The 26,981-nt window shown below is 35.7% G+C and overlaps 1 protein-coding gene across 1 annotated transcript in view; it reads right to left on the bottom strand.

The window, feature by feature from the left end:
* CNGB3 (cyclic nucleotide gated channel subunit beta 3) overlaps nucleotides 1-26,981 on the bottom strand; it is a 245,144-nt gene that overhangs the window by 58,052 nt on the left and 160,111 nt on the right. Inside the window, exons 8-12 of the mRNA XM_072734362.1 lie at nucleotides 26,283-26,491; nucleotides 15,106-15,156; nucleotides 12,459-12,545; nucleotides 9,105-9,169; nucleotides 8,231-8,353 (exon numbers count right to left, since the gene is read on the bottom strand). Coding sequence (XP_072590463.1) covers nucleotides 8,231-8,353; nucleotides 9,105-9,169; nucleotides 12,459-12,545; nucleotides 15,106-15,156; nucleotides 26,283-26,491 — 535 coding nt within the window. The remainder of the gene's footprint in view (nucleotides 1-8,230; nucleotides 8,354-9,104; nucleotides 9,170-12,458; nucleotides 12,546-15,105; nucleotides 15,157-26,282; nucleotides 26,492-26,981) is intronic.

Here is a 26,981-nt window from a genome sequence, read left to right as displayed (position 1 = left end):
CCAACTCCACTTGTTTCATAGTTGCTAACTATAATAATATTTGTTGAATGATATGAAAGAATAAGTGAATGGTTATGCATACCTTGACTTACTGAAATAAGAACATAAGAAGACTGCATCTGTGAGCACATCTGTGAAATCTTCTTGCACTCCTCCCTGTTGTGCTTCCAGCTGCCTTTCATCTCCTTTCTGGTCCACTGAACTCTTGCTGTTCTGGTGTGTTTTTTTTTACATCCAAAGTTTTTACATACTGTGCATGTCAGTGTAAAGACTTTTTTCTTTTCTTCCTCCTTTCCTCTCTTCCTTCCCTCCTCCCTCTTTCTCTCTTTTTTTCTGCCGGTGTCTGAACTGACGTATAGGAGATCCTGAATAAAAACCTTCACCTACCTTGGTCTCATCATCTTCATGTGTGGACTGAAGGGGCTAAGTTATCCTAAACTTCCCTAGCACTAAGGTATAGTAATTTTGATTCCTTCCTCACCCTGTCAAAAGCCATAATTTCTATGACAACTTTGCTTGCCTTTTTTTTTTTTTTTTACTCTTTTGAAGATCTATATATTAGGGATTGGGGTTAGGGATTTGTTAAGACATTTGTGGACACTGGAACTTTAGGCCTGTAAATAAGTGAACTGTGGTATATATGTACAAAGAACAAAGGAATTTTGGGGATATTTCTGGGTACCAAATAACTTTAACCACTTATATTTTCTTTTAAGCTAAGCCTTCTCCTTCTTTGTCAAATTTTACAATTGAATGAAGGATGCCATCTGTTCAAAATAAATGAAAATGACTCCTAGTCTACTATTAAAATGATTAGATATTGTTATACTGGTGAGGATTAATGGAATAGTATTAAATTTGACTCTTACTTTAAATATTCACAATGCTCCACTTATGGCTCACAATTTGCTGCCTAGTTTTAATGAGGGCAAAGTATGTAAGTCCAGTGATCTCATAAGCAACCGTCACTTGATAGGTTATCAGATACCATCACAAGGGTTAAGTAAAACACTCTTTCAGTTTATGAAGACAAAGGGTAATATGAAGTAATAGAAAAGACATAGTAATGTAAGGTGGTATTTAAAAACTTTGAGGAAAAGTAAGCATATTACTAACTTTCATATGCAAATTATCTTAAAAATATATAAAAATGCTCCTTAAATATATATAAAAGATATATTAAAAATACAGAAAAAGCAATTCCTTTGTAAAAATAGCAACTGTGCCCCTAACAGCTGGTGGTAGGATTATTGGAGCTTAGGTTTTGAATGAGAACTCTTCTGTCTCAATGAGCAGAGCAGAGCCATGGAGAAATTCTTATCTTTATAATCAGAGAATGTGCACTGTATGGAACTAATGCTGTAAAATGTGTTGAAACTTGCCTCGTGGCATGGAAATGACCACTTATTGTAATTTTGCATGAGTGATTACAAAGAATTGGTGGTTTATAATTCTTGGGTGCAAGGTGCTATTTTTATCTATTATATCAAGCTTGTTATAAAAAGCTTCTGCAAGCAATCAACAAAACTTAAAGACAGCTTTTGGAATGGGAAAAGATATTTGAAAATGACATATGTGTTAAAAGGTTAATATCCAAAATCTACAGAGTTGATTTGATACTACAAATTGTAGTAGTTTGATACTACAAAGTATCAAACTCGACACTCAAAAAGCAAATAGCCCAGTTAAGAAATGGGCAGAAGACCTGAATAGATGTTTTTTTCCAAAGAAGATATCCAACAGACAAGATGGCCAACAGACAAGATGCTCAACATCATTCATCATCAGGGAAATAAAGATCACAACTACAGTGAGATAGCAGCTCACACCTGTCAGAATGGATAAAATTAACATACAGAAACCATGGATGTTGGCCTGGTTGCAGAGAAAGGGGAAACCTCTTTCACTGTTGGTGGGAATGCAAACTGGTGCAGCCACTCCGAAAAACAGCATGGAGATTCCTCAAAAAGTTAAATATAGAACTACCTTCCAATTTAGCAATTGCATTAATAGGTTTTTAACTAAACTTTACAAAAATACTGATTCAAAGGGGCACATGCACCTCAATGTTTATAGCAGTATTATCAACAATAGCTAAACCCAAATGTCCATCAACTGATGGATGGATAAAGAAGTGTTTTATATATATATATATATATATACACATATATAAATATTTAATATAATATTATATATTAATATATTATATATTATAATATATATTATAATATTATAATATATTATATTATATTATTATATATATAATTATATATATATTATATATATAATATATATTATAATATTATAATATATTATATGTTATATATTATATATAATATTAATATATAATATTAATATATAATATTTAATAATATGTAAAGTATTACATATACATATAACTTCCAGCCTGAAAATTAAAGGTTGGAGAACGATTTACCATTCAAATGGTCCTCAAAAGAAAGCAGGGGTAGCCATCCTTTTATCAGATAAATTAAAGTTTATCACAAAGACTGTAGTAAGAGATGAAGAGGGACACTATATCATACTTAAGGATCTATCCAACAAGAGGACCTAACAATCGTGAATATTTATGCCCCTAATGTGGGAGCTGCCAAGTATATCAATCAGTTAATAACCAAAGTTAAGAATATTTGATAATAATACACTTACACTTGGTGACTTGAATGTAGTGCTTTCTACAATCGACAGATCTTCTAAGCACAACATCTCCAAAGAAACAAGAGCTTTAAAAGATACACTGGACCAGATGGATTTCACAGATATTACAGAACTTTATATCCAAACGCAACTGAATACACATTCTTCTCAGGTGCACACGGAACTTTCTCCAGAATAGACCACATACTGGGTCACAAATCAGGTCTTAACCATTCAAAATATTTGGGATAAAGCAAAAGCAGTTCTAAGAGGGAAATACATCACAATACAAGCATCCCTCAAAAAATTGGAAAAAACTCAACTACACAAGCTAACCTCACACCTAAAGGAACTGGAATAAGAGTAGCAAATACAACCTATACTGAGCAGAAGAAGAGAGTTAATAAAGATTTGAGCAGAACTCAATGAAATAGAGACCAGAAGAACTGAAGAACACATCAACAAAACCAGGAGTTGGTTCTTTGAAAGAATTAATAAGATAGATAAACCATTAGCCAGCCTTATTAAAAACAAAAAAGACTCTAATTAATAGAATCATGAATGAAAAAGGACAGATCAGAACCAATAGCAAGGAAATACAAACGATTTTAAAAACATATTATGAACAGCTATACACCAATAAATTAGGCAATCTAGATGAAATGGACATACTTCTGAAAAGCCACAAACTACCAAAACTGGAAGAGGAAGAAATAGAAAACCTGAACAGGCCAATAACCAGGGAGGAAATTGAAGCAGTCATCAATAACCTCCCAAGACACAAAAGTCCAGGGCCAGATGACTTCCCTGGGGAATTCTATCAAACATTTAAAGAAGGAACAATACCTATTCTACTAAAGCTGTTCCAGACAATAGAAAGGGACAGAATACTTCCAAACTCATCTTATGAGGCCAGCAGTAACTTAATTCTAAAACCAGACAAAGACCCCACCAAAAAGGAGAATTATAGACCAATATCCCTGATGAACACAGATGCAAAAATTCTCAACAAGATACTAGCCAATAGGATCCAACAGTACATTAAGAAGATTATTCACCATGACCCAGTGGGATTTATCCCCAGGATGCAAGGCTGGTTTAACACTCGTAAAACAATCAGTGTGATTGATCATATCAGCAAGAGAAAAAACAAGAACCATATGATCCACTCAATAGATGCAGAGAAAGCATTTGACAAAATACAGCATCCATTCCTGATCAAAACCTTCAGAGTGTAGGGATAGTGGGAACATTCCTCAGCATCTTAAAAGCCATCTAAAAAGCCCACAGCAAATATCATTCTCAATGGGGAAACACTGGGAGCCTTTCCCCTAAGACCAGGAACACGACAGGGATGTCCACTCTCACCACTGCTATTCAACATAGTACTACTAGAAGTCCTAGCCTCAGCAATCAGGCAACATAAAGAAATAAAAGGCATTAAAATTGGCAAAGAAGAAGTCAAACTCTCCCTCTTTGCAGATGACATGATCCTGTACCTAGAAAACCCAAAAGACTGCATCCCAAGATTGCTAGAACTCATACAGCAATTTGGCAGTGTGGCAGGATACAAAATCAATGCCCAGAAATCAGTGGCATTTCTATACACTAAAAATGAGACTGAAGAAAGAGAAATTAGGAGTCCATCCCATTTACAATTGCACCCAAAAGTATAAGATACCTAGGAATAAACCTAACCAAAGAGGTAAAGGATCTATACCCTAAAAACTACAGAACACTTCTGAAAGAAATTGAGGAAGACACAAAGAGACAGAAAAATATTCCATGCTCCTGGATTGGAAGAATCATATTGTGAAAATGTCAATGCTACCCAGGGCAATTTACACATTCAATGCAATCCCTATCAAAATACCATGGACTTTCTTCAGAGAGTTGGAACAAATCATCTTAAGATTTGTGTGGAATCAGAAAAGACCCTGAATAGCCAGGAGAATATTGATAAAGAAAACCAGAGCCAGGGGTATCACAATGCCGGATTTCAAGTTGTACTACAAAGCTGTGGTCATCAAGACAGGGTGGCACTGGCACAAAAACAGACACATAGATCAATGGAACAGAATAGAGAACCCAGAAATGGGCCCTCAACTTTATGGTCAACTAATATTCAACAAAGCAGGAAAGACTATCCACTGGGAAAAGGACACTCTCCAATAAATGGTGCTAGGAAAATTGGACATCCACATGCAGAAGAATGAAACTAGACCACTCTCTTGCACCATACACAAAGATAAACTCAAAATGGATGAAAGATCTAAATGTGAGTCAAGAATCCATCAAAATCCTAGAGGAGAACATAGGCAACACCCTTTTTGAACTTGGCTACAGCAACTTCTTGCAAGATACATCTATGAAGGCAAAGGAAACCAAAGCAAAATGAACTATTGGGACTTAAGATAAAAAGCTTCTGCACAGCAAAAGAAACAGTCAATAAAACTAAAATACAACTTACAGAATGGGAGAAGATATTTGCAAATAACCTATCAGATAAAGGGCTAGTATCCAAGATCTATAAAGAACTTCTTAAACTCAACAGCAAAGAATCAAAGAATCCAGCCATGAAATGGGAAAAAGACATGAACAGAAATTTCACCAAAGAAGACACAGACATAGACATAGACATGGCCAACAAGTACATGAGGAAATGCTCCGCATCACTTGCCCTCAGGGAAATGCAAATCAAAACCACAATGAGATACCACCTCACACCAGTGAGAATGGGGAAAATTAACAAGACAGGAAACAACAGATGTTGGAGAGGATGTGGAGAAAGGGGAACCCTCTTGCACTGTTGGTGGGAATGTGAACTGGTGCAGCCACTCTGGAAAACTGGGTGGAGGTTCCTCAAAGAGGTAAAAATAGAGCTACCTAATGACCCAGCAATTGCACTGCTGGGGATTTACCCCAAAGATACAGATGTAGGGAAATGGCAGGACACCTGCACCCCAATGTTTATAGTAGTGTCCACCATAGGCAAATTGTGGAAGGAGCCACAATGTCCATCGGCAGATGAATGGATACAGATGTGGTCTGTATATACAATAGAATATTCCTCAGCCATTAGAAACAACAAATATCCACCATTTGCTTCAACGTGGATGGAACTGGAGAGTATTATGCTGAGTGAAGTAAGTCCATCGGAGAAGGACAAACATTATATGGTCTCATTCATTTGGGGAATATAAAAAATAGTGAAAGAGAATAATGGGAAAGAAGAGAAAATGAGTGGGAAATATCATGCGGGTGACAGAACATGACTGAAATGAACAAGTCGTAGTGGAAGGGGAGGTGAGCGGGGGGTTGAAGTGACTGGGTGACGAGCACCGATGAGCCCTGGGTGTTATGCTATATGTTGTCAAATTGAACTCCAATAAAAAAATATACAAAAAAAAAAAGAATTGGAATATATTGATGGTGAACTGAAACTTTTACCATTATATGATCTTTTTATCTACAATAATTTTTTTTAAAGTCTATTTTTACTAATATTAATTGACAATCTCTTTTAGTTGGTGAATTTAGCCCTTATTAATTAATTATGCTTATTGATATATTTTAGGTTGTTTCTGGTATCTTATTTTGTGATTTCAATTTGTCTTGTCTTTGTGCTTTCCTATTTTCTATATTTCTCCCCACAACTTCCTTTCTCAGTTTTTCCTTTTTTTTTCTCTTCTTTTTTCTTTCTTGAACTGGTTGAATTTTTTTTTTGGCTTTATTATTCTGTTTTTTTTTTTTTTTCTCCTACTGTGTACTTAGCTTCTTTATTACTTTTCCTTAGTGGCTATCTCATCACTGTGCTCCAGCTTTAGTATAAAATTTTTTTTAAGACTTTCTAGACTCTTTTTACTTTCTAGAGAATCCAGTAATCCTTGAAAACTACTTTATCGTAATTTATTTACAAATGTATAACAATTTTATGGCAAAAGTTACAAGTAATTTATTTTGTTGTACTTCAGAGTGGGGTTACTTTGGATATTTGATCTGCACTAGCCTGGGAACTAGAAGTCTAAAATATTAGCACATACTAGTTTAAGTTTCTTAAGGGTTGAAGCTGATTTCTTTTCTTGTTATAACAAAGATCTGACCATTCCTTCCTTTTTTTCCTTACTCCCTCCCTCTCTTCTTTCCTGTCTTCTTTAAGTACCTAATATAAATTTACATATATATACATATATGTGTGTGTATATATATATATATATATATATATATATATATATATACTCAGCACTGTTCTAGTGGGAACGAGATATATTCTCTAGAAGTGCTGCAGAAAGGCATCTAGGTGTGAATAGAGAAGTAACTCCACTTTTTCTGGGAGACATTTTGATATGACCCTATTATTTTGTTAATTTGATAAGAATAGTTATCAGACTGAGGCATCTAATGATGTTCAGATACACCTGAATGCTCACTTTTAGGCATTATTTAATATAGTTGGTACCTTACTCAATTTTCTATATAAATTAGTTATTTATACTAAACTAAATATATGCTTAAGTTAATACACATTCTAAAGGGAATTACTTATAGATTTGGTTGTAAACTTCCCAGGAATAGATAATTTTTGTGTGTGTGTGTGTGTGTGTGGGTGTGTGTGTGTGTGTGTATATGTATGTGCTTTTTCAATCAGTGGGCCTTCTGACTTCCAATTTCTCAAATCAGTTCTGGTTAAAAGTTCAAAAAATGTTGTTATAATCCCTCCCCCATCCCGTTCACTCTAGGTAGTGTGTAATTTTGTGAGGTATCTTCACTCTTTTTGCTCTATCCTATAATTGCCTTCCTTCCGAAGGCTGCTGTGAGTTGCTCTTCAAAGTCATGCTGGGACCTGCCCTTTTCCATGAAGGCCATTGCCTTATAATATGCTCAATGTCATTTCATTGGAGCAGAAAGTTAGGGGAGTCTACCTTATGCCCGGCCCTTGTATCTACCAAAATGAAATCTCACTATTAAGTAACCCAGTTGCTATTATTGAGTCATAATTCTACTGCCCTGAATTTTTCAAATGATCCTTTTTATTCCTTTGATACTTGCATATCTAATTGTCAAGTTTAATTTATTATCCTTGTTACTCGTAAGTGTTTAATTGAGTTAGTGGTTATAGCTGACTCATAAACCCATAAAACCCTTTAGTGGTAAACTAATTAGCTACTGCACCTGCCCTCCGAATAATTAACATTGTTCATTACTAACAATCAGCATTGGAGTTATTAAAAGTTACCTTACCACTCTAAAGCAGAGGCTTTCAAACTTTTTTGATCATAATCCAGAGCAAGAAATGCATTACATAGGTCAACACCAGGATACACACACACACACACACACACACACACACACACACACACCCCTACTATGTATGACAGACTGATATTTTCTCTTCTATTCTCTTCTACTTTACTGTGTTTCACTCAAAAAGAAACTGATCTACTAACAAGTTTTTACTGGCCATTAATGGGTTGTGAGTTACAATTTCAAAAATACTGGCTTAAGAAAACACATGCATTGAAACAGAAAATTAAGAAGAATCCATAAAAGTTTCCTTCAAATTAAAACTTACTTGTTTCCTTCACCGTTATACACCCATTTAGTACTTCCAATTCCTTCATAGTCAGAAGCCCAGTAATAAATACAGGCATTAATGTGCAGAGTATATAGCAAGTATCCAGTTGTTCGAATGACTCTGCCAAGGAGAATAAATGCAAAGTAAAGACTCATGTCGTTTCTGGAATACAGCCTATTTTAACATTTTCTTTTCCTGGAAGTCTCCACTGAATCTCCTTCCTTTAAATTTGTGAACTGTTAACTCTCATTAGTACAATATAAAATGATGGTGCCATTGCATGTTTTCTAACTGCAGTGTCTTGACTGGGACTGACAGAGTGTAAAAGAAAAATACCTTCCTCTCTTTTCACAGATGGTATGAATCAACTCCTTGAAAGACATGCCTCAAGGGTCACCTCTCCACTTTGAGTCCCATAAAATACGCTACACTGATTTAACTGGATATCTCTGAAAAGCTCATGGGACTTTATACTACGATTAATAGTGACTAGAAATCTCTGTGCAGGTGAAGTTCAGGGGAGCAAATGAATGAAATTCAGATTAGAATAAATTGTCATGAGAGAGATGCAAAGTCAACTTGTGAAGGAGCACATTTATCTGTACCTGTTCTGAACTGAAGCTGGTAATTCATTTCAATTTTTAGTTCTGTATTATTCTAAAAACTAAGATGATTTTCATGCTTTTTATCTCATTTCAAAATATTCAAGTCTGTTTCAGAACATAACTCCTTATTTTATATTTTACATAGCCAAAATTCTGAGATTATTGTTTTCTTTGGCAGGGATATCATAGTCTTCTCAAATGCTGGCCAAACTGTTGTGTCGTTGCTTTTTCTGCCACCCCTGGAAGTATACTGATTCATACTTTACCTGTAGATATATGCCTTGTCCATTATAGACTCTAGGTGATGATTAAATTCAAAAAATGAAGTGTACTATGTAGAAGACAAAGAAATCCAAAAGTGTGTTAGTCTTAAATACAACTATTTAAATACAACTATGTAAGACAAATTTTGTTACTGAAAAGAATCCCATTCATATGTATCCAAAACAAACAAACTAGGGTCTGTTTCATTCTATTTTCCTCTGGCCAGTACATTTTAGAATGGTGCCAAACTCCCAGTGCTTCTTGCTTTATTTCTACTTTCTAGTAGAATACTTTCTAGTAATAGAAAGTATATAGAAATAAAAATTACTACTTTCTAGTAATAGTCTTATTTGTAATGCTTGTTGAAAATCAAGCTTAAAAACATTTTTCCCTTTTTCTTTTTAAAGTATCTAGTAGAATTCTATTTCACAATAATTAAAATTGCATTCCACTCAAGACATAAATAAAATAGGAAAAGTATAATACATTGAAGTCATAAATAGGTGTTAAGTCCTATTGCTCAATACTAGCATTATTTCTAAGCAAGTTGCATTAAATGTGTATTTTTTTCAATAAAATTTAAATTCCAGTAATACTACCATTGATTAGCTCTTCTTGATATTGTTCAAAGAGACACAATGAGTTTATGCATCTAATCCAGAGTTGCTATTTCCCTCAAGGTCTTTTCCTGTTTACATCTACTTCTATCTTAGCTCATACACCCTACTTGCACTCCTACCCCCACTTTCTCTTTTATTACTATAGGCTGTATAAGGTCAGAGCAGCAACATGAAATCCAGAGCCAAACATCAATCTCACCTCTGCCATTTACTAGTTGTGCGACCTTGAAAAAGTCACTAAATATTTCTGTACCTTGATTTCCTCATCTGTAAAATGGGAATAGTAAGAGACCATGTCTCTGAAAGGAGTTACACCACACAAGAATTAGTATGCTTATATTCAAGGAATCTTACAGATAGAAAGGACTATTGAAGATTATTTAGTTCAGTTTATTTAGTTCAAAATTCATCCAATATAAATGACTATACTAGGACATTTGGAATTAAAAAACAGATATAATAGTATCACTATTTATCTAGAAATATACACAAATATATTCCTAAGTAGGAAAAATCCCTTAAACGTTCAGATTGAGATAATTTCAATTTGCAGTAACTTATTATGCCTTTTTAAAAAAAATTATTTATTTATTTGAGAGAGAGGGAGATATCAAGTATGAGTTGGGGGGAAGAGCAGAGGGAGAGAATCTCAAACAAGATCTCTGCTGGGCAGGAAGCTCAACATGGGGCTCAATTTCATGACCAATGAGATCATGACCTGAGTTGAAACCAAGAGTCAAATGCTAACCCAGTGAGACACCCAGGCGCCCCCTTATTGTGCTCTTAATAGAAATTTGCACGAAAGTGTTTTTAAGTTTAGCCTTAGTGATCACTGTGGAGCAAATTTATATTTTGTTTTCTCATATATAATTTGGAGACAGATAAATGAAATTTTTTCCTAGAGAATTGTGCATTAAAATGATACACATATATGTGAAATGACTAGACTATGGAGCTATGAAAACAAGATCAATGTTGACCCTCAGGATATTCTGTATTTAAAAAAGTTGCTGAATATAGAGTCTTTGGACACTAGAGTTACAGAGCGGAGGTGTGAAGAGTTGGCATTTTCTAAGTTTTATTATAATGCCAAACTCCCAAATCATAGGAACCTGAATCTTCCTGGAAAATTGGTCATCTCTGAGTAGGAACCTCTGGAAACTTTCATATGAGACTATAAATTTGATGAGGGATGGCCTACTGCTAAGCTGCTTGGAAAGTTAAGTTCTGCTCCAATCAAGACCCACATTCCAAGGTCAAACTGGAAGTCTCTAGAGTTATCATAAATATGTGAAAATATAGGGTAAAGTCCCTTTCAACTTGAAAAAACTATGGGAATGGAAGGAAAGCCCGTTAAGCTTGAGGTTTATTTGCCAATCTGATTACAGTAAAGAACCTGGAGTCAGAAAGGTATGTGATAGGATTCATATTTTTCCACCCTGTTCTCATTTTCTTCATCTCTAAAATGAAGTTATTTGAAGGAATAAATGAAACCATGAATATTAAATTTAACAGAGTGTGCAGCCCCAAGTATGTATTCAGCTAGCAGCAGCTGCTGGTTTTTTTTTCTTTTTGGTTGCTTTTATTTTTGCTGTTGTTAGGCTCCACCCAGGCCCCAGGTTATGCTGTGTTGTTGCCCCAATGCATGAGAGAGATGATCACCTAAAATTTATAAAGTCTTCAGTGTTCCTTTTACAAAGGTTGTCTTTGGAAATATGTTATTGTTGCTATTGTTAAAGATTTACATGAATTTTCACATCCTGACTCTCCTCAGATTTGTTTTAGGTGCCTGATGAAGCCATGAATTATAAAATATTCGTCTTAGAATATTTTTGAATAGGTAATGCCTTCACATAGTCCAAAAACAATAGGAAATACATGTCTTTAAAAGTGTTGCTCCCACTCCTGCCCCTATTCATTTTGATTTCCCCTCTTACCATCCATCTCCATCTCAGTTAACCATTTCTATTAAGATTTTTGGTAGTTTTCCAGCATTTATGTGAATACAGAAAAATGGAGTATTTTTCTCTTTCGGTTATACAAAAGTTAGTATTGTTCTATAAACTATTCTGTAACTAGCTTTTTTTTTTTAATTTAGCAATTTATCTTAAAGGTCTTCCTGTATAACAAACAGTTTTCATAGAAAACGTCCTTTTTATTTATTTATTTCTTTTGTTACAAAGTATTCTATTATAAAGATGTCTTGCAATTTATTTGACTAATTCCTCATTGGTGAATATTTGAATTATATCCAAACATATAAATACTTTTGTTTTGTAAAAGTGTTTGCAATTTTGTTTTTGAATTATAGAATTTTAGATGAGTAAGATCACTTAGAGGTAATCTAATCTCTCATTTTACAGCCTGTGCTCCAAGCATTCAGTGACTGTCTAATAAAAAAGGACAAATGGGAAAGAATATGATTATGAAAGATTATTATGTAAGATTATGAAAGATCATGAAAGATTCATTTGTAATTATAGTTGTATTTAGAAGTACAAAGACATTCCTATCTTGGATTATAAAAATATCTCTTGTGAGATATAGAATAAAACAATCAAGAGCAAATTCCATCAGTAGAAACAATGTTTTTCCGTTGTAAAAAAATTCATAGTAATGATGAGGGCAGAAAAATGGACAGTTTGGAAAAAATTAAAAATATTACACTTCTAGAACATTTTTAATCATTTCAAGATTTCCATTATTATAAAAGAAAATTAAATATAGTTATCTTACCTTCAATATCCTATTCATCCTAAATACTGGATTAAACCCAAAGAAGAGGTAAAAAACATCAAATGGCATTACTGATGCAACATCCAACTGTTGGAAAAACACATTCACAATCATCTTGTGTTTATGTGCTTTTTTGGACATGGATTGATTTATGCCAATGCAAATATAAGCTGACCAGGCACCATGAATTTTTTTTTTGTTTAATATAAAATTGCCTTTAGTAGTATGCCTAGAGCCACTGTAAGGTATATTTGCACCATGAAAATAAGAAAACTATTTTGTAGGCTACTTCCAATGTATTTCATTTCTACCTTCATGCATCTGAGCTCTCCGTAGGTACTGCATTTTCTGCAATTTTTGTTGAGTTGTCATATACACTTCAGAGATGGCATGGTTACTAATGTTAAAATAACATTTTAATAGTGTTCTAAATGTGGGGCTCTTGGACTGAAAGTCAAGTCTATTCTTAATTTTATTTGAGTCCATTGCACATTAATTGCAGTTGTATATTTTTATACAGCCAATTCTCCAGTATTCAGGGCTGATAACATTGGTGGTGGTTCATCCAGATGCTTCAATTCTTTCTACTGCTCTCCATTTGGGATGATACTGCTAACAATAAACTACTATGAACTCTATCTGTTAGACACTGTGCAGGTTAAGAGAGAGGAAAGGAATCAGTCCCGTTTATAATTAATCAGTAACTCCAATAGGAGAAAGTATGGAAAGTATTATCATAGCTAAATTTTTTTTTAAGTTTTCATGTATTTAATTATTCTGTTTTTCTGCTACCCTGGTAGTTGTGAAATGGCAACATCACTTGCATACTTTCCTGACTACAATGATGATAATAAGAAATTCTTTTATGTAAGGTAATTATTCATTTTCATTAATTTTTACATGGTTTTGAAAAATAGAGTATATTTTAAAAACATTTAATATATTTAAGACATTAAGAGCAGTTAAGAAGTTTCTGTAAATCCATATATATGAAATGGAGAGTTGAGGTAATTATATAACAAGATTTCACAATAACCTCATGCTATTGAAAAGAAATGAAACTTTCAATTTGAATTAATGATATTAACTATCATAAACAAATTCCTTACTGAAAGTATTGGTTTATAAATTACATCATATTATCAAACCTCATTAATTTTACCTTACAGATATTGAGTTTTATAAGAAATTAAGAGGTATACAGAACAATTACTAAAATAAAGTCTTATAAGTAAGAAAGCAGGAGCATGGAACTGTTGACATGTTTAGTGCTATTTCAGACTCATGTTTTCTGGCTCGAATCATAAATAGTAATTTTTTAATCTTTAAAATAAATTTATTAGAACTAATATGTCAATTGTGGGTTTTTAAAATTGTTGTCTATCCAATTGCTCAACTGCCCACTTGAATTCTCTATGCAGTCATTAGTCATGTTTGATATTAACACATTAATGCATTATTTGTTAGATAAAGATGATTTATTTCTCATTGAATTGTAGAAAACTGAATTAAGCATTGGTCAATACTGAACTCTGTATAAGGCACTTTGTAAAACATGTTGGAGTCGAAATAGTAAAATATTGTTTCTGTCCACAAGAAGTTGACAAACTAATAGTGGAATAATGAAGTACAAAAATAGCTATAGTACAATGCCATAGAGAAACAGGATGTGTGAAGGGAATTCAAAAGGAGTGCCCACAATTAAATAAATGTAAAATTTTACATTTATAAACCCAAAGTAAATATATGAGTTAATTTGCCCTTATTCAAATTCAAGAATGTGATTGTTTAGAGTAAGTTTTGTGATACTTAAAAAGAACAGTCATCCTCTTGTGGAATTCACCAAAGTAGCACAGATTATGAATATGTCTAAATATGTGGCAATCTTTTACGAAGAAAATTAGTTGAAGATGAAAACAAACTTAAAGAGATTTTAATCATCATAGATAACCAATGGAGACAATTTGGCACCTAACCCCCGATTTGTATCATTTCACAAAATTCAAGGCCACAAAAGTGTTGTTCTTGAAACAGAGGAGGTTGGAGTTCATCTACACATCTATACATACTGGGTAACCTTAGATAACTCCTAAATATCTATTTTTCAGAGTTAGGAGGAATAAATAAAAGATAATAAAGTACTTGGGTGTAAATAATTATGAGTGAAAAAATATGATTATGTGGTTATTTGAGGGAAGAAAGGTGCCATGTTGTTTAAATAATTGCTTCTTTTCTATTTATTTTGCTTATATGAACAAGAAATAAGAGTAGAAAAAATTTGATAGATTTTTACATCATGCTACATGAATTGGAGGCTAGTATTCTGTATTAGAAAAGACAAAGTACACTCCATACTCTTTTACTGACATTTTAATCAGAATTTAAATGTGAACACTAACATTTTGTTGTGCTTGATAAAGTCCTTATGTTGAATTCTACACTTGCACATTTATGGAAGTGTATCATGTAATTATGGAGAAGCAAAAACTTTAGGCTTGCCTTTGCCTAATAGAACTTCATTTGTATAAACTTGGTTACAAAGGCTATGATTCAAAATAGAAACAGATTAAAAAAAATTTATAAATCAGATTTAAAATCAAAATGTTAATGGATTACTTGAACAATTTTGAAATTGTAAGGTACCTACCTGAAATTTTGTAGAGCTCCTGTAGTGTCTCTTTAACTCATTTGAATCCACCTGAAATTTTATATTTATATTTTATATTAATTTTACCCAATTTCATCAATTATTTTCTTACTTTAAAAAATATTTCTCTCTACTAGTTCCTTGCAATGTCAGCTGATAAATATGCTCTATCCTCCTTTCTCTTAAAACAGAGTAAAATATTACTTAGAAGTTTTTTTCTACTGATCTATTTTTTGTCATACTCAAGTTTTAAAAAAGATTTTATTTATTTATTCATGAGAGACACACAGAGAGAGGCAAAGACATAGGCAGAGGGAGAAGCAGGCTTCCTGTGGGAAGCCTGATGCTGGACTCATTCCCATGACCCTGGGACACGACCTGGGCCAAAGGCAGACACTCAGTCACTGAGCCACTCAGGTGCCCTTATATTCAAGCTTCCCCTCCTCCTCCTCCGCCTCCTCCTCCTCTTCCTTCTTCTTCTTTTCTTCTTCTTCTTCTTTTATATTCAAGCTTCTTTAAAAAGTTGCCTATATTGTTTTATTCAACATCCTTCCCTTATATTTAGTCTTCAACCCATGGCAAGTTAATGGTAATTTGAGCTTTGCTCACTTTTCTTATCCATTAAGACTATCAATTCGAAAGCCACCAACAACCTCCTCATGATCACACCCAGGGAATCCTTTATAGTACTTAGCATTCTTTTATGGCATTCACCATATTTTGAAATCACACATATATTTCTTGAGTGATTTATTTAAAATCAGTTTATTCTATTAAATGGGAATCTATCTCAGAACAGGGTTGATTTTGTTTAGTAACTGTACATAGTTAGTGGTTAACTATAACAGGACCCAAAAACACTTGTTAAGTAGATGAATAGATAGAGGAATAAAGAGATAAATAAAACCTTTTGAAGCATTTGACATTTGGGGAATATTCTTGAAATTTTTCTTTCTAAAGAATCTGAAATGCCATTTTTGGTTTACTTCTTCAGCTATAGCTTTTTGGTGTCCTTTTTTGATTCTAGGGCTAGCCATTATTTTATATAAATATAAATTTATATTCAATTTTTAGGGCTACCCAGTTAAATGTCAACATTCCCCAGGACTTAGCTCTCTTCTCTCCCTCTTTATAATTGCTTCCTAGAAAATTTCAACCACTTACATGGTTTCAAATATATACTGCCATCCAATGTCATTTTCTGGCACTGTTGACCTGGACAAGCAACTGCCTATTGTCTTCACTTAGCAGTTCTGTGTATCTCAAATTTAATCTATAGCAAACCTGAATTCATCATCATTCTCCATTCCCCACTAGCCTAACATCTTTCTACCCTACCACTTCCTCCTCTTGAGTAATCCTATGAGCATCCTCATATACACTGGTCAGTGATCCTGGATCACTCATTCTCCCTCAGCCCTCATCTAACCAGCAACAAATTCCACTGATTCTTCTTCCTACAATTTTCTCATGTACATTCTCTCCTTTTGGCATGGGTCTCTTTGTTTTAATTCTTGTTCCCCTTGATCCATTCTATAATGGCAGCTAAATGATTTTGCTAAATCAGATTATTTAACATTCACCATATATGTGAAATCTTCTGACTCCACATGACTTACAAAAATACAAGCTCTTTCATGGTCTCAAGGCTCCACTTTGTCTGTCTCACCTCCTGCAGCATCCCACATACACTTTATTCAGCATCAGAGTTTCTCACTTTTATGACTTTGCCCATGTTGTTTTCAGAGTTTGAAACATGTTTTGTTCCTTTTGGGGGGTGGAGGTGTGCAGATAACTGAAATTCATTCATCAAGATTGGGACCAGATGTTCTCTCCTTCACATGGTTTTCTTTGTACCTCACCTCAGAACTCTTAGGGCTCATCTCTGCCATGACTCCCATTACAAACCCCACCATTTTTCTTTTGTTTGTCTTTCATATGCTGAATTACTTGAGGATAAGGTCTGTATCTTAGTCTTGTTTTTCCAATTTCTTTCTTTCTTTTTTTAAATCAAATTTATTTTTTATTGGTGTTCAATTTGCCAACATACAAAATAACACCAGTGCTCATCCCGTCAAGTGCCCCCCTCAGTGCCTGTCACCCATTCACCCCCACCCCCGCCCTCCTCCCCTTCCACCACCCATAGTTCATTTCCCAGAGTTAGGAGTCTTTATGTTCTGTCTCCCTTTCTGATATTTCCTACCCATTTCTTCTCCCTTCCCTTCTATTCCCTTTCACTATTATTTATACTCCCCAAATGAATGAGAACATATAATGTTTGTCCTTCTCTGATTGACTCATTTCACTCGGCATAATGCCCTCCAGTTCCATCCACGTTGAAGCAAATGGTGGGTATTTTTCATTTCTAATGGCTGAGTAATATTCCATTGTATACATAAACCACATCTTCTTTATCCATTCATCTTTTGATGGACACCGAGGCTCCTTCCACATATTGGCTATTGTGGACATTGCTGCTCTAAACATTGGGGGGCAGGTTTCCCGGCGTTTCATTGCATCTGTATCTTTGGGGTAAATCCCCAACAGTGCAATTGCTGGGTCGTAGGGCAGGTCTATTTTTAACTCTTTGAGGAAACTCCGCACAGTTTTCCAGAGTGGCTGCACCAGTTCACATTCCCACCAACAGTGCAAGAGGGTTCCCTTTTCTCCGCATCCTCTCCAACATTTGTGGTTTCCTGCCTTGTTAATTTTCCCCATTCTCACTGGTGTGAGGTGGTATCTCATTGTGGTTTTGATTTGTACTTCCCTGATGGCAAGTGATGCAGAGCATTTTCTCATGTGCGTGTTGGCCATGTCTATGTCTTCCTCTGTGAGATTTCTCTTCATGTCTTTTGCCCATTTCATGACTGGACTGTTTGTTTCTTTGCTGTTGAGTTTAATAAGTTCTTTATAGATCTTGGAAACTAGGCCTTTATCTGATACGTCATTTGCAAATATCTTCTCCCATTCTGTAGGTTGTCTTTTAGTTTTGTTGACTGTATCCTTTGCTGTGCAAAAGCTTCTTATCTTGATGAAGTCCCAATAGTTCATTTTTGCTTTTGTTTCTTTTGCCTTCGTGGATGTATTTTGCAAGAAGTTACTGTGGCCAAGTTCAAAAAGGGTGTTGCCTGTGTTCTCCTCTAGGATTTTGATGGAATCATGTCTCACATTTAGATCTTTCATCCATTTTGAGTTTATCTTTGTGTATGGTGAAAGAGAGTGGTCTAGTTTCATTCTTCTGCATGTGGATGTCCAATTTTCCCAGCACCATTTATTGCAGAGACTTTCTTCCAGTGGATAGTCTTTCCTCCTTTATCGAATATTAGTTGACCATAAAGTTGAGGGTCCACTTCTGGATTCTCTATTCTGTTCCGTTGATCTATGTGTCTGTTTTTGTGCCAGTACCACACTGTCTTGATGACCACAGCTTTGTAGTACAACCTGAAATCTGGCATTGTGATGCCCCCAGCTATGGTTTTCTTTTTTAAAATTCCCTGCCTATTTGGGGTCTTTTCTGATTCCACACAAATCTTAAAATAATTTGTTCCAACTCTCTGAAGAAAGTCCATGGTATTTTGATAGGGGTTGCCTTAAACGGTAAATTTCCCTGGGTAACATTGACATTTTTACAATATTAATTCTGCCAATCCATGAGCATGGAATATTTTTCCATCTCTTTGTGTCTTCCTCAATTTCTTTCAGAAGTGTTCTATAGTTTTTAGGGTATAGATCTTTTACCTCTTTGGTTAGGTTTATTCCTAGGTATCTTATGCTTTTGGGTGCAATTGTAAATGGGATGGACTCCTTAATTTCTCTTTCTTCATTCTCATTGTTAGTGTATAGAAATGCCACTGACTTCTGGGCATTGATTTTGTATCCTGCCACACTGCCAAATTGCTGTATGAGTTCTAGCAATCTTGGGGTGGAGTCTTTTGGGTTTTCTATGTAGAGTATCATGTCATCGGCAAAGAGGGAGAGTTTGACTTCTTCTTTGCCAATTTGAATGCCTTTAATGTCTTTTTGCTGTCTGATAGCCGAGGCTCGGACTTCCAGTACTATGTTGAACAGCAGTGGTGAGAGTGGACATCCCTGTCTTGTTCCTGATCTTAGGGGAAAGGCTCCCATTGCTTCCCCATTGAGAATGATATTTGCTGTGGGGTTTTTAGATTGCTTTTAAGATGTTGAGGAATGTTCCCTCTATCCCTACACTCTGAAGAGTTTTGATCAGGAATGGATGCTGTATTTTGTCAAATGCTTTCTCTGCATCTAATGAGAGGATCATATGGTTCTTGGTTTTTCTCTTGCTGATATGATGAATCACACTGATTGTTTTACGAGTGTTGAACCAGCCTTGTGTCCTGGGAATAAATCCTACTTGGTCATGGTGAATAATTTTCTTAATGTATTGTTGGATCCTATTGGCTAGTATCTTGTTGAGAATTTTTGCATCTGTGTTCATCAGGGATATTGGTCTATAATTCTTTTTGGTGGGTTGTCTGGTTTTGGAATTAAGGTGATGCTGGCCTCATAGAATGAATTTGGAAGTACTCCATCTCTTTCATTCTTTCCAAACAGCTTTAGTAGAATAGGTATGGCTTCTTGTTTAAACATTTGATAGAATTCCCCAGGGAAGCCATCTGGCCCTGGACTTTTGTGTCTTGGGAGGTTTTTGATGACTGCTTCAATTTCCTCCCTGGTTATTGGCCTGTTCAGGTTTTCTATTGCTTCCTGTTCCAGTTTTGGTAGTTTGTGGCTTTCCAGAAATGTGTCCATTTCTTCTAGATGGCCTAATTTATTGGCGTATAGCCGTTCATGTTTTTAAAATCGTTTGTATTTCCTTGGTGTTGGTAGTGATCTCTCCTTTCTCATTCATGATTTTATTAATTTGAGTCTTCTCTCTCTTCTTTTTAATAAGACTGGCTAATGGTTTATCTATCTTATTAATTCTTTCAAAAAACCAACTCCTGGTTTTGTTGATCCGTTCCACAGTTCTTCTGGTCTCGATTTCGTTGAGTTCTGCTCAAATCTTTATGAACTCTCTTCTTCTGCTAGGTGTAGGATCTATTTGCTATTTTTTCTCTGGCTCTTTATGTGTAAGGCTAGCTTTTGTATTTGAGTTCTTTCCAGTTTTTGGATGGATGCTTGTATTGCAATGTATGTCCTCCTCAGGACTGCTTTTGCTGCATCCCAAAGATTTTGAACAGTTGTATCGTCATTCTCATTAGATTCCAGGAATCTTTTTAATTCTTCCTTAATTTCTTGGTTGACTCTTTCATCTTTTAGCAGGATGGTCCTTAACCTCCAGGTGTTTGAAGTCCTTCCAAACTTCTTGTGATTTAGTTCTAATTTCAAGGCATTATGGTCTGAGAATATGCAGGGGATGATCCCAATCTTTTGGTATCGGTTCAGACCCAATTTGTGACCCAGTATGTGGTCTATTCTGGAGAAAGTTCCATGTGCACTTGAGAAGAATGTGTATTCAGTTGAGTTTGGATGTAAAGTTCTGTAGATATCTGTGAAATCCATCTGGTCCAGTCTATCATTTAAAGCTCTTGTTTCTTTGGAGATGTTGTGTTTAGAAGACCTATTGATGGGCTCCCTGTGCTTCGGGGCCTGTGCTGTTGGATTCGCTCCCGCCCCGCAGCCCCCTCCGCGAGCTGCTCTGGGTCCCGCCGTGGGCGCTGCAGCCCTTAGGGAGCTCGGCGCACTCTCCCGGGGCGCAGGTGCCTGTTAGTGTCCCAGGGAGCCTGAGGGCATCCCTGCCCTCCTGGGTCCTGCTCTAACTCCCTGCGGGCCCCTTTCCACCCGGGAAGGTTGGTGCAGTTCCTGCTCCTCCGGGACGGGACTCTCCTGTCCTGGGGACACTCGCCCCGGCCTCAGTCCGGCTCCTCGCGGGCCCCTCCACCTTGGAGGCCTTTTGTTTCTTTAGTTCTTTTTTCCTGTCTTCCTACCTTGATAGAAGCGGGAAGTGTTCTCACTGTAGCGTTCCAGCTGTTCTCTCTTTAAATCTCAGGCCGAGGGGATCCCTGGGTGGTGCAGTGGTTTGGTGCTTGCCTTTGGCCCAGGGTGCGATCCTGGAGACCCGGGATGGAATCCCACATCAGGCTCCCGGTGCATGGAGCCTGCTTCTCCCTCTGCCTATGTCTCTGCCTCTCTCTCTCTCTCTCTGTGACTATCATAAATAAATAAAAATTAAAAAAAAATAAAAATAAATCTCAGGCCAAATTCGTAGATTTTCAGGATGATTTGAAGGTTATCTAGATAATTTGGTGGGGACAGGTGACTTGGGGACCCTACTCTTCTGCCATCTTGCCCCTCCTCTCTTGTTTTTCCAATTTCTAATGCAATATCTAACACATAGTAGGTTTCCAATGTATATGTGATAAGTGATAGATAAAGAGGCATTTGTTATCATTCAGACCTAAAAGAATTAATGCTAATATTGGATTTATATTCTTACATTTTAGTGATAGGTAAATAATTTATATTCTTACATTTTGTGCTATTAATGAGTAGGCCAAAGTATTATATCTTAGACACAAAGAAGTAGTGTCTTCTAACAATTATCATCCAGACTATCCAAGTTCAGAAGTTTCAAACTACTGCCGAGTAGTGTTAAATATTGAATATTGGTTAGCCAACCCCTCAATTTCTGCTCCCCCCACCTTTTTTTGGCTACAATTTTTACTCATGCACATATACTAACTCATCTAATGATTTTTGCTGTGAAACTCAATGGCTTACTAAGCCACAGGTGGACATAGATAGGAGTTTAAGTTGAATCATGTATCAAGCTTGAGTAAAATTAGTCAGCTCCTTCAAAGCTTATCTGGGACTGACAGATACATTTCAAGTGCTACAAAGTTAAAAAACCACCCTCTCCTTCAACCTTGGAAGAATGTTTTTTAGCACTTTTATCTCTACTCTCAGGCTTGTCTATGATCCTATGATTGAATAAATGTAAATGAAATGAAAACTTGCTAGATTAGATGAAAATGCAATCTAGTGATTCTAAAATCTCTCTTCTTTGGAGAACTAAAAAAAAATTTGGCATCATTATGATGACCAGCATGCTTACTGGGTAACAATTAGGCACTAGTTTAAAAAAAAATGTCACCTTATTTAATGCTCTTTGTCTCTTTTAAGTCTCATCACTATGCAGGCAACATTTCTTTAGGGGAGGCTTACTTTAGGAAGGATATGCTGACTGTACTTAAATCCTTTTCCAAAAGGTGGGTTTTGAAGAAGCTCTACCTGGGTATGATTATATTTACCTTTTCTCATAAATAATTCATAGAAACTCCATAATTTTATATAGAATAGATAGATAGGTTTCAAAAATAGTAATATCACCTAAAACAACTACATTGCAGATTAAATAATATTCAAGGAAAGAAGATCCTTGAACCAAGACTGCCATTCATTAACTCCTTCGAATACTTCTTGAATATACTCTCTTAGTTCCTCAGATAGAGAGGGAAATGAATTGGACATTGTCTTTATACACAAGAAACTTAATATCAGGTAAGAAAGGGAGATAATATACAGATAGGAGAGAAGAGGGGAAGTTAAATGTGTGGATATTAATTCATTTGAGACATTCAACAACTTACTGTACATATTCTATATGCCAGACTCTGGCTTAGGTGTACAAATGGCCTTATTTAATCTTCACAATAGGTTTATGAAGTGGGTACGATACTTTCCATTTTACGAATGAAAAGATACCAGTTAATTAAAAGGTAAATTTATTTTCTTCAACTAAAGCTATTAATAAATTTCAGAGATGGAATTCGACCCTGGTCTGTTTGTTCCTACTTAATAATAATTAGCCTAATCATTGTTTAACAATTAAATAACAGAAGTATGAATCAAATGTACAGAGCACAGAGAAGGGAATGGTTAATTTTCTTCAGGTCAGTTTATAAACAGTAACTGAGAAGATTAAGTGCCAAAAGCAGCTGACTATAATGTCAGGCTTGACTGATACTGTCACTATGTAGCACTGAGCATTTCCATGAATCATGATCAATAGGTTTAGCAGTATTGTAGGGGTATGAGTCCCATATCACAATAATCCTCATTGTCATTTTCAGCTGTATTTCTGCTGTCTATAAAGGAAATTACAATAAATAAATAAATAAACAAACAAATAAATAAATAAATGAAATTACAGACGAGATACTCTTTTGTTGTTTTTTCATACAAAGTTCTGTTCTCTATTTGTGTAGCACCATTTTCAGAAGGATGCAATGCAAAACTTGTAAACCCTCCTAATTCCTTCTACTGTGGCCTTTAGCTCTTCAATCTGTTTATGACTTCTCTGTTTTCAAGGCCTTAAGGGAATTAATATTTCCATCCTCTAGCCCTGAAATACTTGGCAACTGTAGATATATAATAAATGTTTGTTGAATGAATGAATGAATGAAAAAACAAGTTGGCAGTGCACCAAAGGTAGCAGAGATAGCTAAATGTAGTCGATCTTCAATTTGGGTACTTGACTTGTATAGTCTTCTTACCAAAATGTAATCAAGCTTCAAAGGCTAACACTACCTATTCTAAATTAAAGAAACCATTAAACTCCTTTTGAACAAACAAAGCAATTAGTTCCTGCTCTGTATTTGTAGTTTGTGATAATGCATTTTAAATAGAGCCCGTTGAGTGTGTTTTTATTGGTTATTTTTCTTGTTTTTAACACTCCATTGTGTGTAAAGCCCTCTTAGAAAATTGAAAATAAGTCTCCTCTTACTGATTTTGTCATTTTCCATTTGTCAAACATTGATTTTCTTCCCCCTTGTGCATTTAATGGAGGTTGAAATTAGCGCCTTTTTTTTGTGTGTGTTGTTTACTTCTTATTTGCACACCATCATCGTCATTTATCAAGCTGCCAGTGAGCTCTGGGGATAGTGGGGAGCTGACTAGTGCTCTGAAGTTCACATAAGGAATATTTTGAATATATTCTTGCTACAGCTTTAGCTCTTGCTTTTATTTTTTTTATTTTTTTTTATTTTATGATAGTCACACACACACACAGAGAGAGAGAGAGAGAGAGAGAGAGAGAGAGAGAGAGAGGCAGAGACACAGGCAAAGGGAGAAGCAGGCTCCATGCACCGGGAGCCCGACGTGGGATTCGATCCCAGGACTCCAGGATCACGCCCTGGGCCAAAGGCAGGCGCTAAACCACTGCGCCACCCAGGGATCCCCAGCTCTTGCTTTTAGAATTTCTTTCTAGGAAAGCTTTCAAATAATAGGAGGATTTCCTCAGCAAATAAATTTTTTTCTAAAAGAATACAGTAATCATAACTACTCCTTTCAGCTTTTTGATAAATTAATATTATCTGGAGATTCAAAAGAAAATATTCAGAAGATTAAGGAACCCACCTTTATTCTTCAAAAATATGTATAAACCCAAAGTTCCATACATTTCATTAGTCTGCTCTTCCTACAGTGATGGGTCCATTAGAGGATATGTTCTGTGCAGTTCCCACTGAGATTGTGAAGTGGGTATTACAGTGGACATCAGTTGGAAAGGGAGCATCCTTCTAGTTAGCTGGGGAAGGGGCTGAGGAGTAGAGGCTTTAAGATGTGGAAATGTCCTTGTGAAAACATATTCTTCTATTTGGTTGACTGGATTACTTTGAAATTCTGTCAACACTGAGAATAAGTCTAGGAGAAAATAATTTCTCCTATGGGTAAGAATGGTAGTTTCTGAAGTAGGCCAGTGCATTTGATTGTGAGAATTGGGATGTGATGAATCTGGAAAGTGGAGGAATGCACAGAAGAGAGGCCAGAAGATACCATATTAATTTTTAAAAAATCACAAAATCACAGGTGTGTTTTATGTGCTTGTGATTTGCACCTGTCTGCTGAGTGTATGGCTTCCTATTTATGGTTTGGCTGTCTCAGTGAAGATCTTGATGGCTCATTGTTATAGCACTATATAATAATAGCACTATATAATAATAGCACATTTTGCAATGGTGGAAATAGTCTGTGCTCTCTGATATGGTAGCCTCTAGCCAAGTGTGATTACTGAGCCCTGGAAATATTGATAGGTGGCTGGGAAACATGAATTTTTAATGTTATTTAATCTTAATTAAAATTTAAATTTGAATAGACATATCTGGCTAGTGGCCACTATATTGGACAGTGCAGTGAATCTACACTGATTAAAAGGTTCATGATATATTTTCTTTTCAAGTTAGGTTTTCCCAAACTGTCAAGACCTAAGACCTTGGACTTGTTGTCTATACTATGATACTATGTACAGGTCCTATGCTCAGTGCTGACTATATGATGATACACAAAGTACAGTCTGTGTCCCAAAAATCTTATAGCCATGTTTTCTCACAGCACCAGGTTGTCTCCCAAGGAAACTGAGTAGACTCTTATGAGTGATATAGTACCTGCCTTATTCTAAAAAATACTGAGGTGAATGGCAGATTGCAATGTGGTGGAAAACAACTGCCTTACAGACTCTTTGAAGTGTGGTAACTAGATAAATATATATTAAATTACTTCTTTTTGTATACATAATTTATACATTTTTAAACTTTATTTAGGTAAAATATGTATATGGTTTTGACATTTCAGATCTGGTTTTATCTTTCTACCCTCAAGTATTAGCAAATTCTGAAAAACCAGTCAACATGAACTGACATGGCATAGTTGCACAGAGCATGGGTTTTAGAGTCAAGGTCTGGGTTTGATCCTGCCTCATCGCTGTCCAGCTCTGTGCCTTGAGCATATCACATTCCCTCTCTAAGCCTCGATTTCCTCTTCTGTATATGGGGTTGATAATAATGTCTCCCTTATAGAGTGACTGAAAGGATTAAGTGAGGCATTATAAAGAAATTAACTGGAATAATGATGATAGCTAACATTTAATAGGCACTCATTAGTCACTCAACACAGTTCAGGCATCGTGCATTTAGTCTTTCCATCAACACTGTGAAGGTACTATTTTTACAACGAGGAAACTAAAGCGCAGGGAGCTACATGGTCCCTCCTCCATAGTAAATGCTCAAGGGTTGTGCTGTTATTGTTGTTTCTACTATACTGATGGTTTCTGGTGGTTAAAGACAGCTGGTCATATATTCAATAAACAGTGTTGTTAATTTGTTTTTTGTAGTCCAATCTGATATTTGTCAGTTTCTGCTTCTCCCAGCCCCACTTACCATTATGTCTCCTCCTTTTATAAACTGGAGTCTGGGCTGGATTAATAGCATATCACAAAGGTAGATGATATCACATGTGATGTCTGTAATAAACCAGTAGTGTGTGTTGTCTGGTGTTTGATATGGAAAGACGAGGCGTAGTGGTATAAGCCAGCAGTTCCAGTTATAGGCAATGGTGACAAGCAAGAGCCACAGGAGATAGAGTCGATCTAGAAAAATCAAATGGCAGGTAACAAGCATTAAAATAATTCTCTTGCTTAGTTTGGTGCACTGTCCTCTGGAGATAAGCAAATTGTTATGAGAGGTTCTATTAAAATTCAGTACAATTCTGGAAAGCACTGGGCTTTACAAGGGATGTTGAGTGATCTTATCAGCTCTTCTGACATTGGAGAGAAGCCTTTATCTCTTGCCGAGAAGTGGCCATTCTGAGTCTGTCCCCACAGGCAACTGTGCTATATGGATCAAGGAAAAAGAGACCCAGGGAAGTCAGAGGTGCCCTATTTGAATAATTGCAGCAGCAGGCCTTTTGTGCATCAGAGTAGTTAAGCTGCAGGATTACCCGGGCAGGTGGACAAAAGGCCACATGTTGCCTGAAGGAGTGTGGCTGACCAGGAGAGGCCAGAGAATCAGCCCATTAAGGCAATCCATGTCCTTTCACACATTGCTTTCTTCTGCCCTCCCATAGCAATGGATTTGTTC

The sequence above is a fragment of the Vulpes vulpes genome, chromosome 13, assembly GCF_048418805.1.
Source record: "Vulpes vulpes isolate BD-2025 chromosome 13, VulVul3, whole genome shotgun sequence".
NCBI lineage: Eukaryota > Metazoa > Chordata > Mammalia > Carnivora > Canidae > Vulpes > Vulpes vulpes.
The sequence above is the reverse complement of the archived record's forward strand: the minus strand, read 5'-3'. Positions and strand labels throughout refer to the sequence as shown.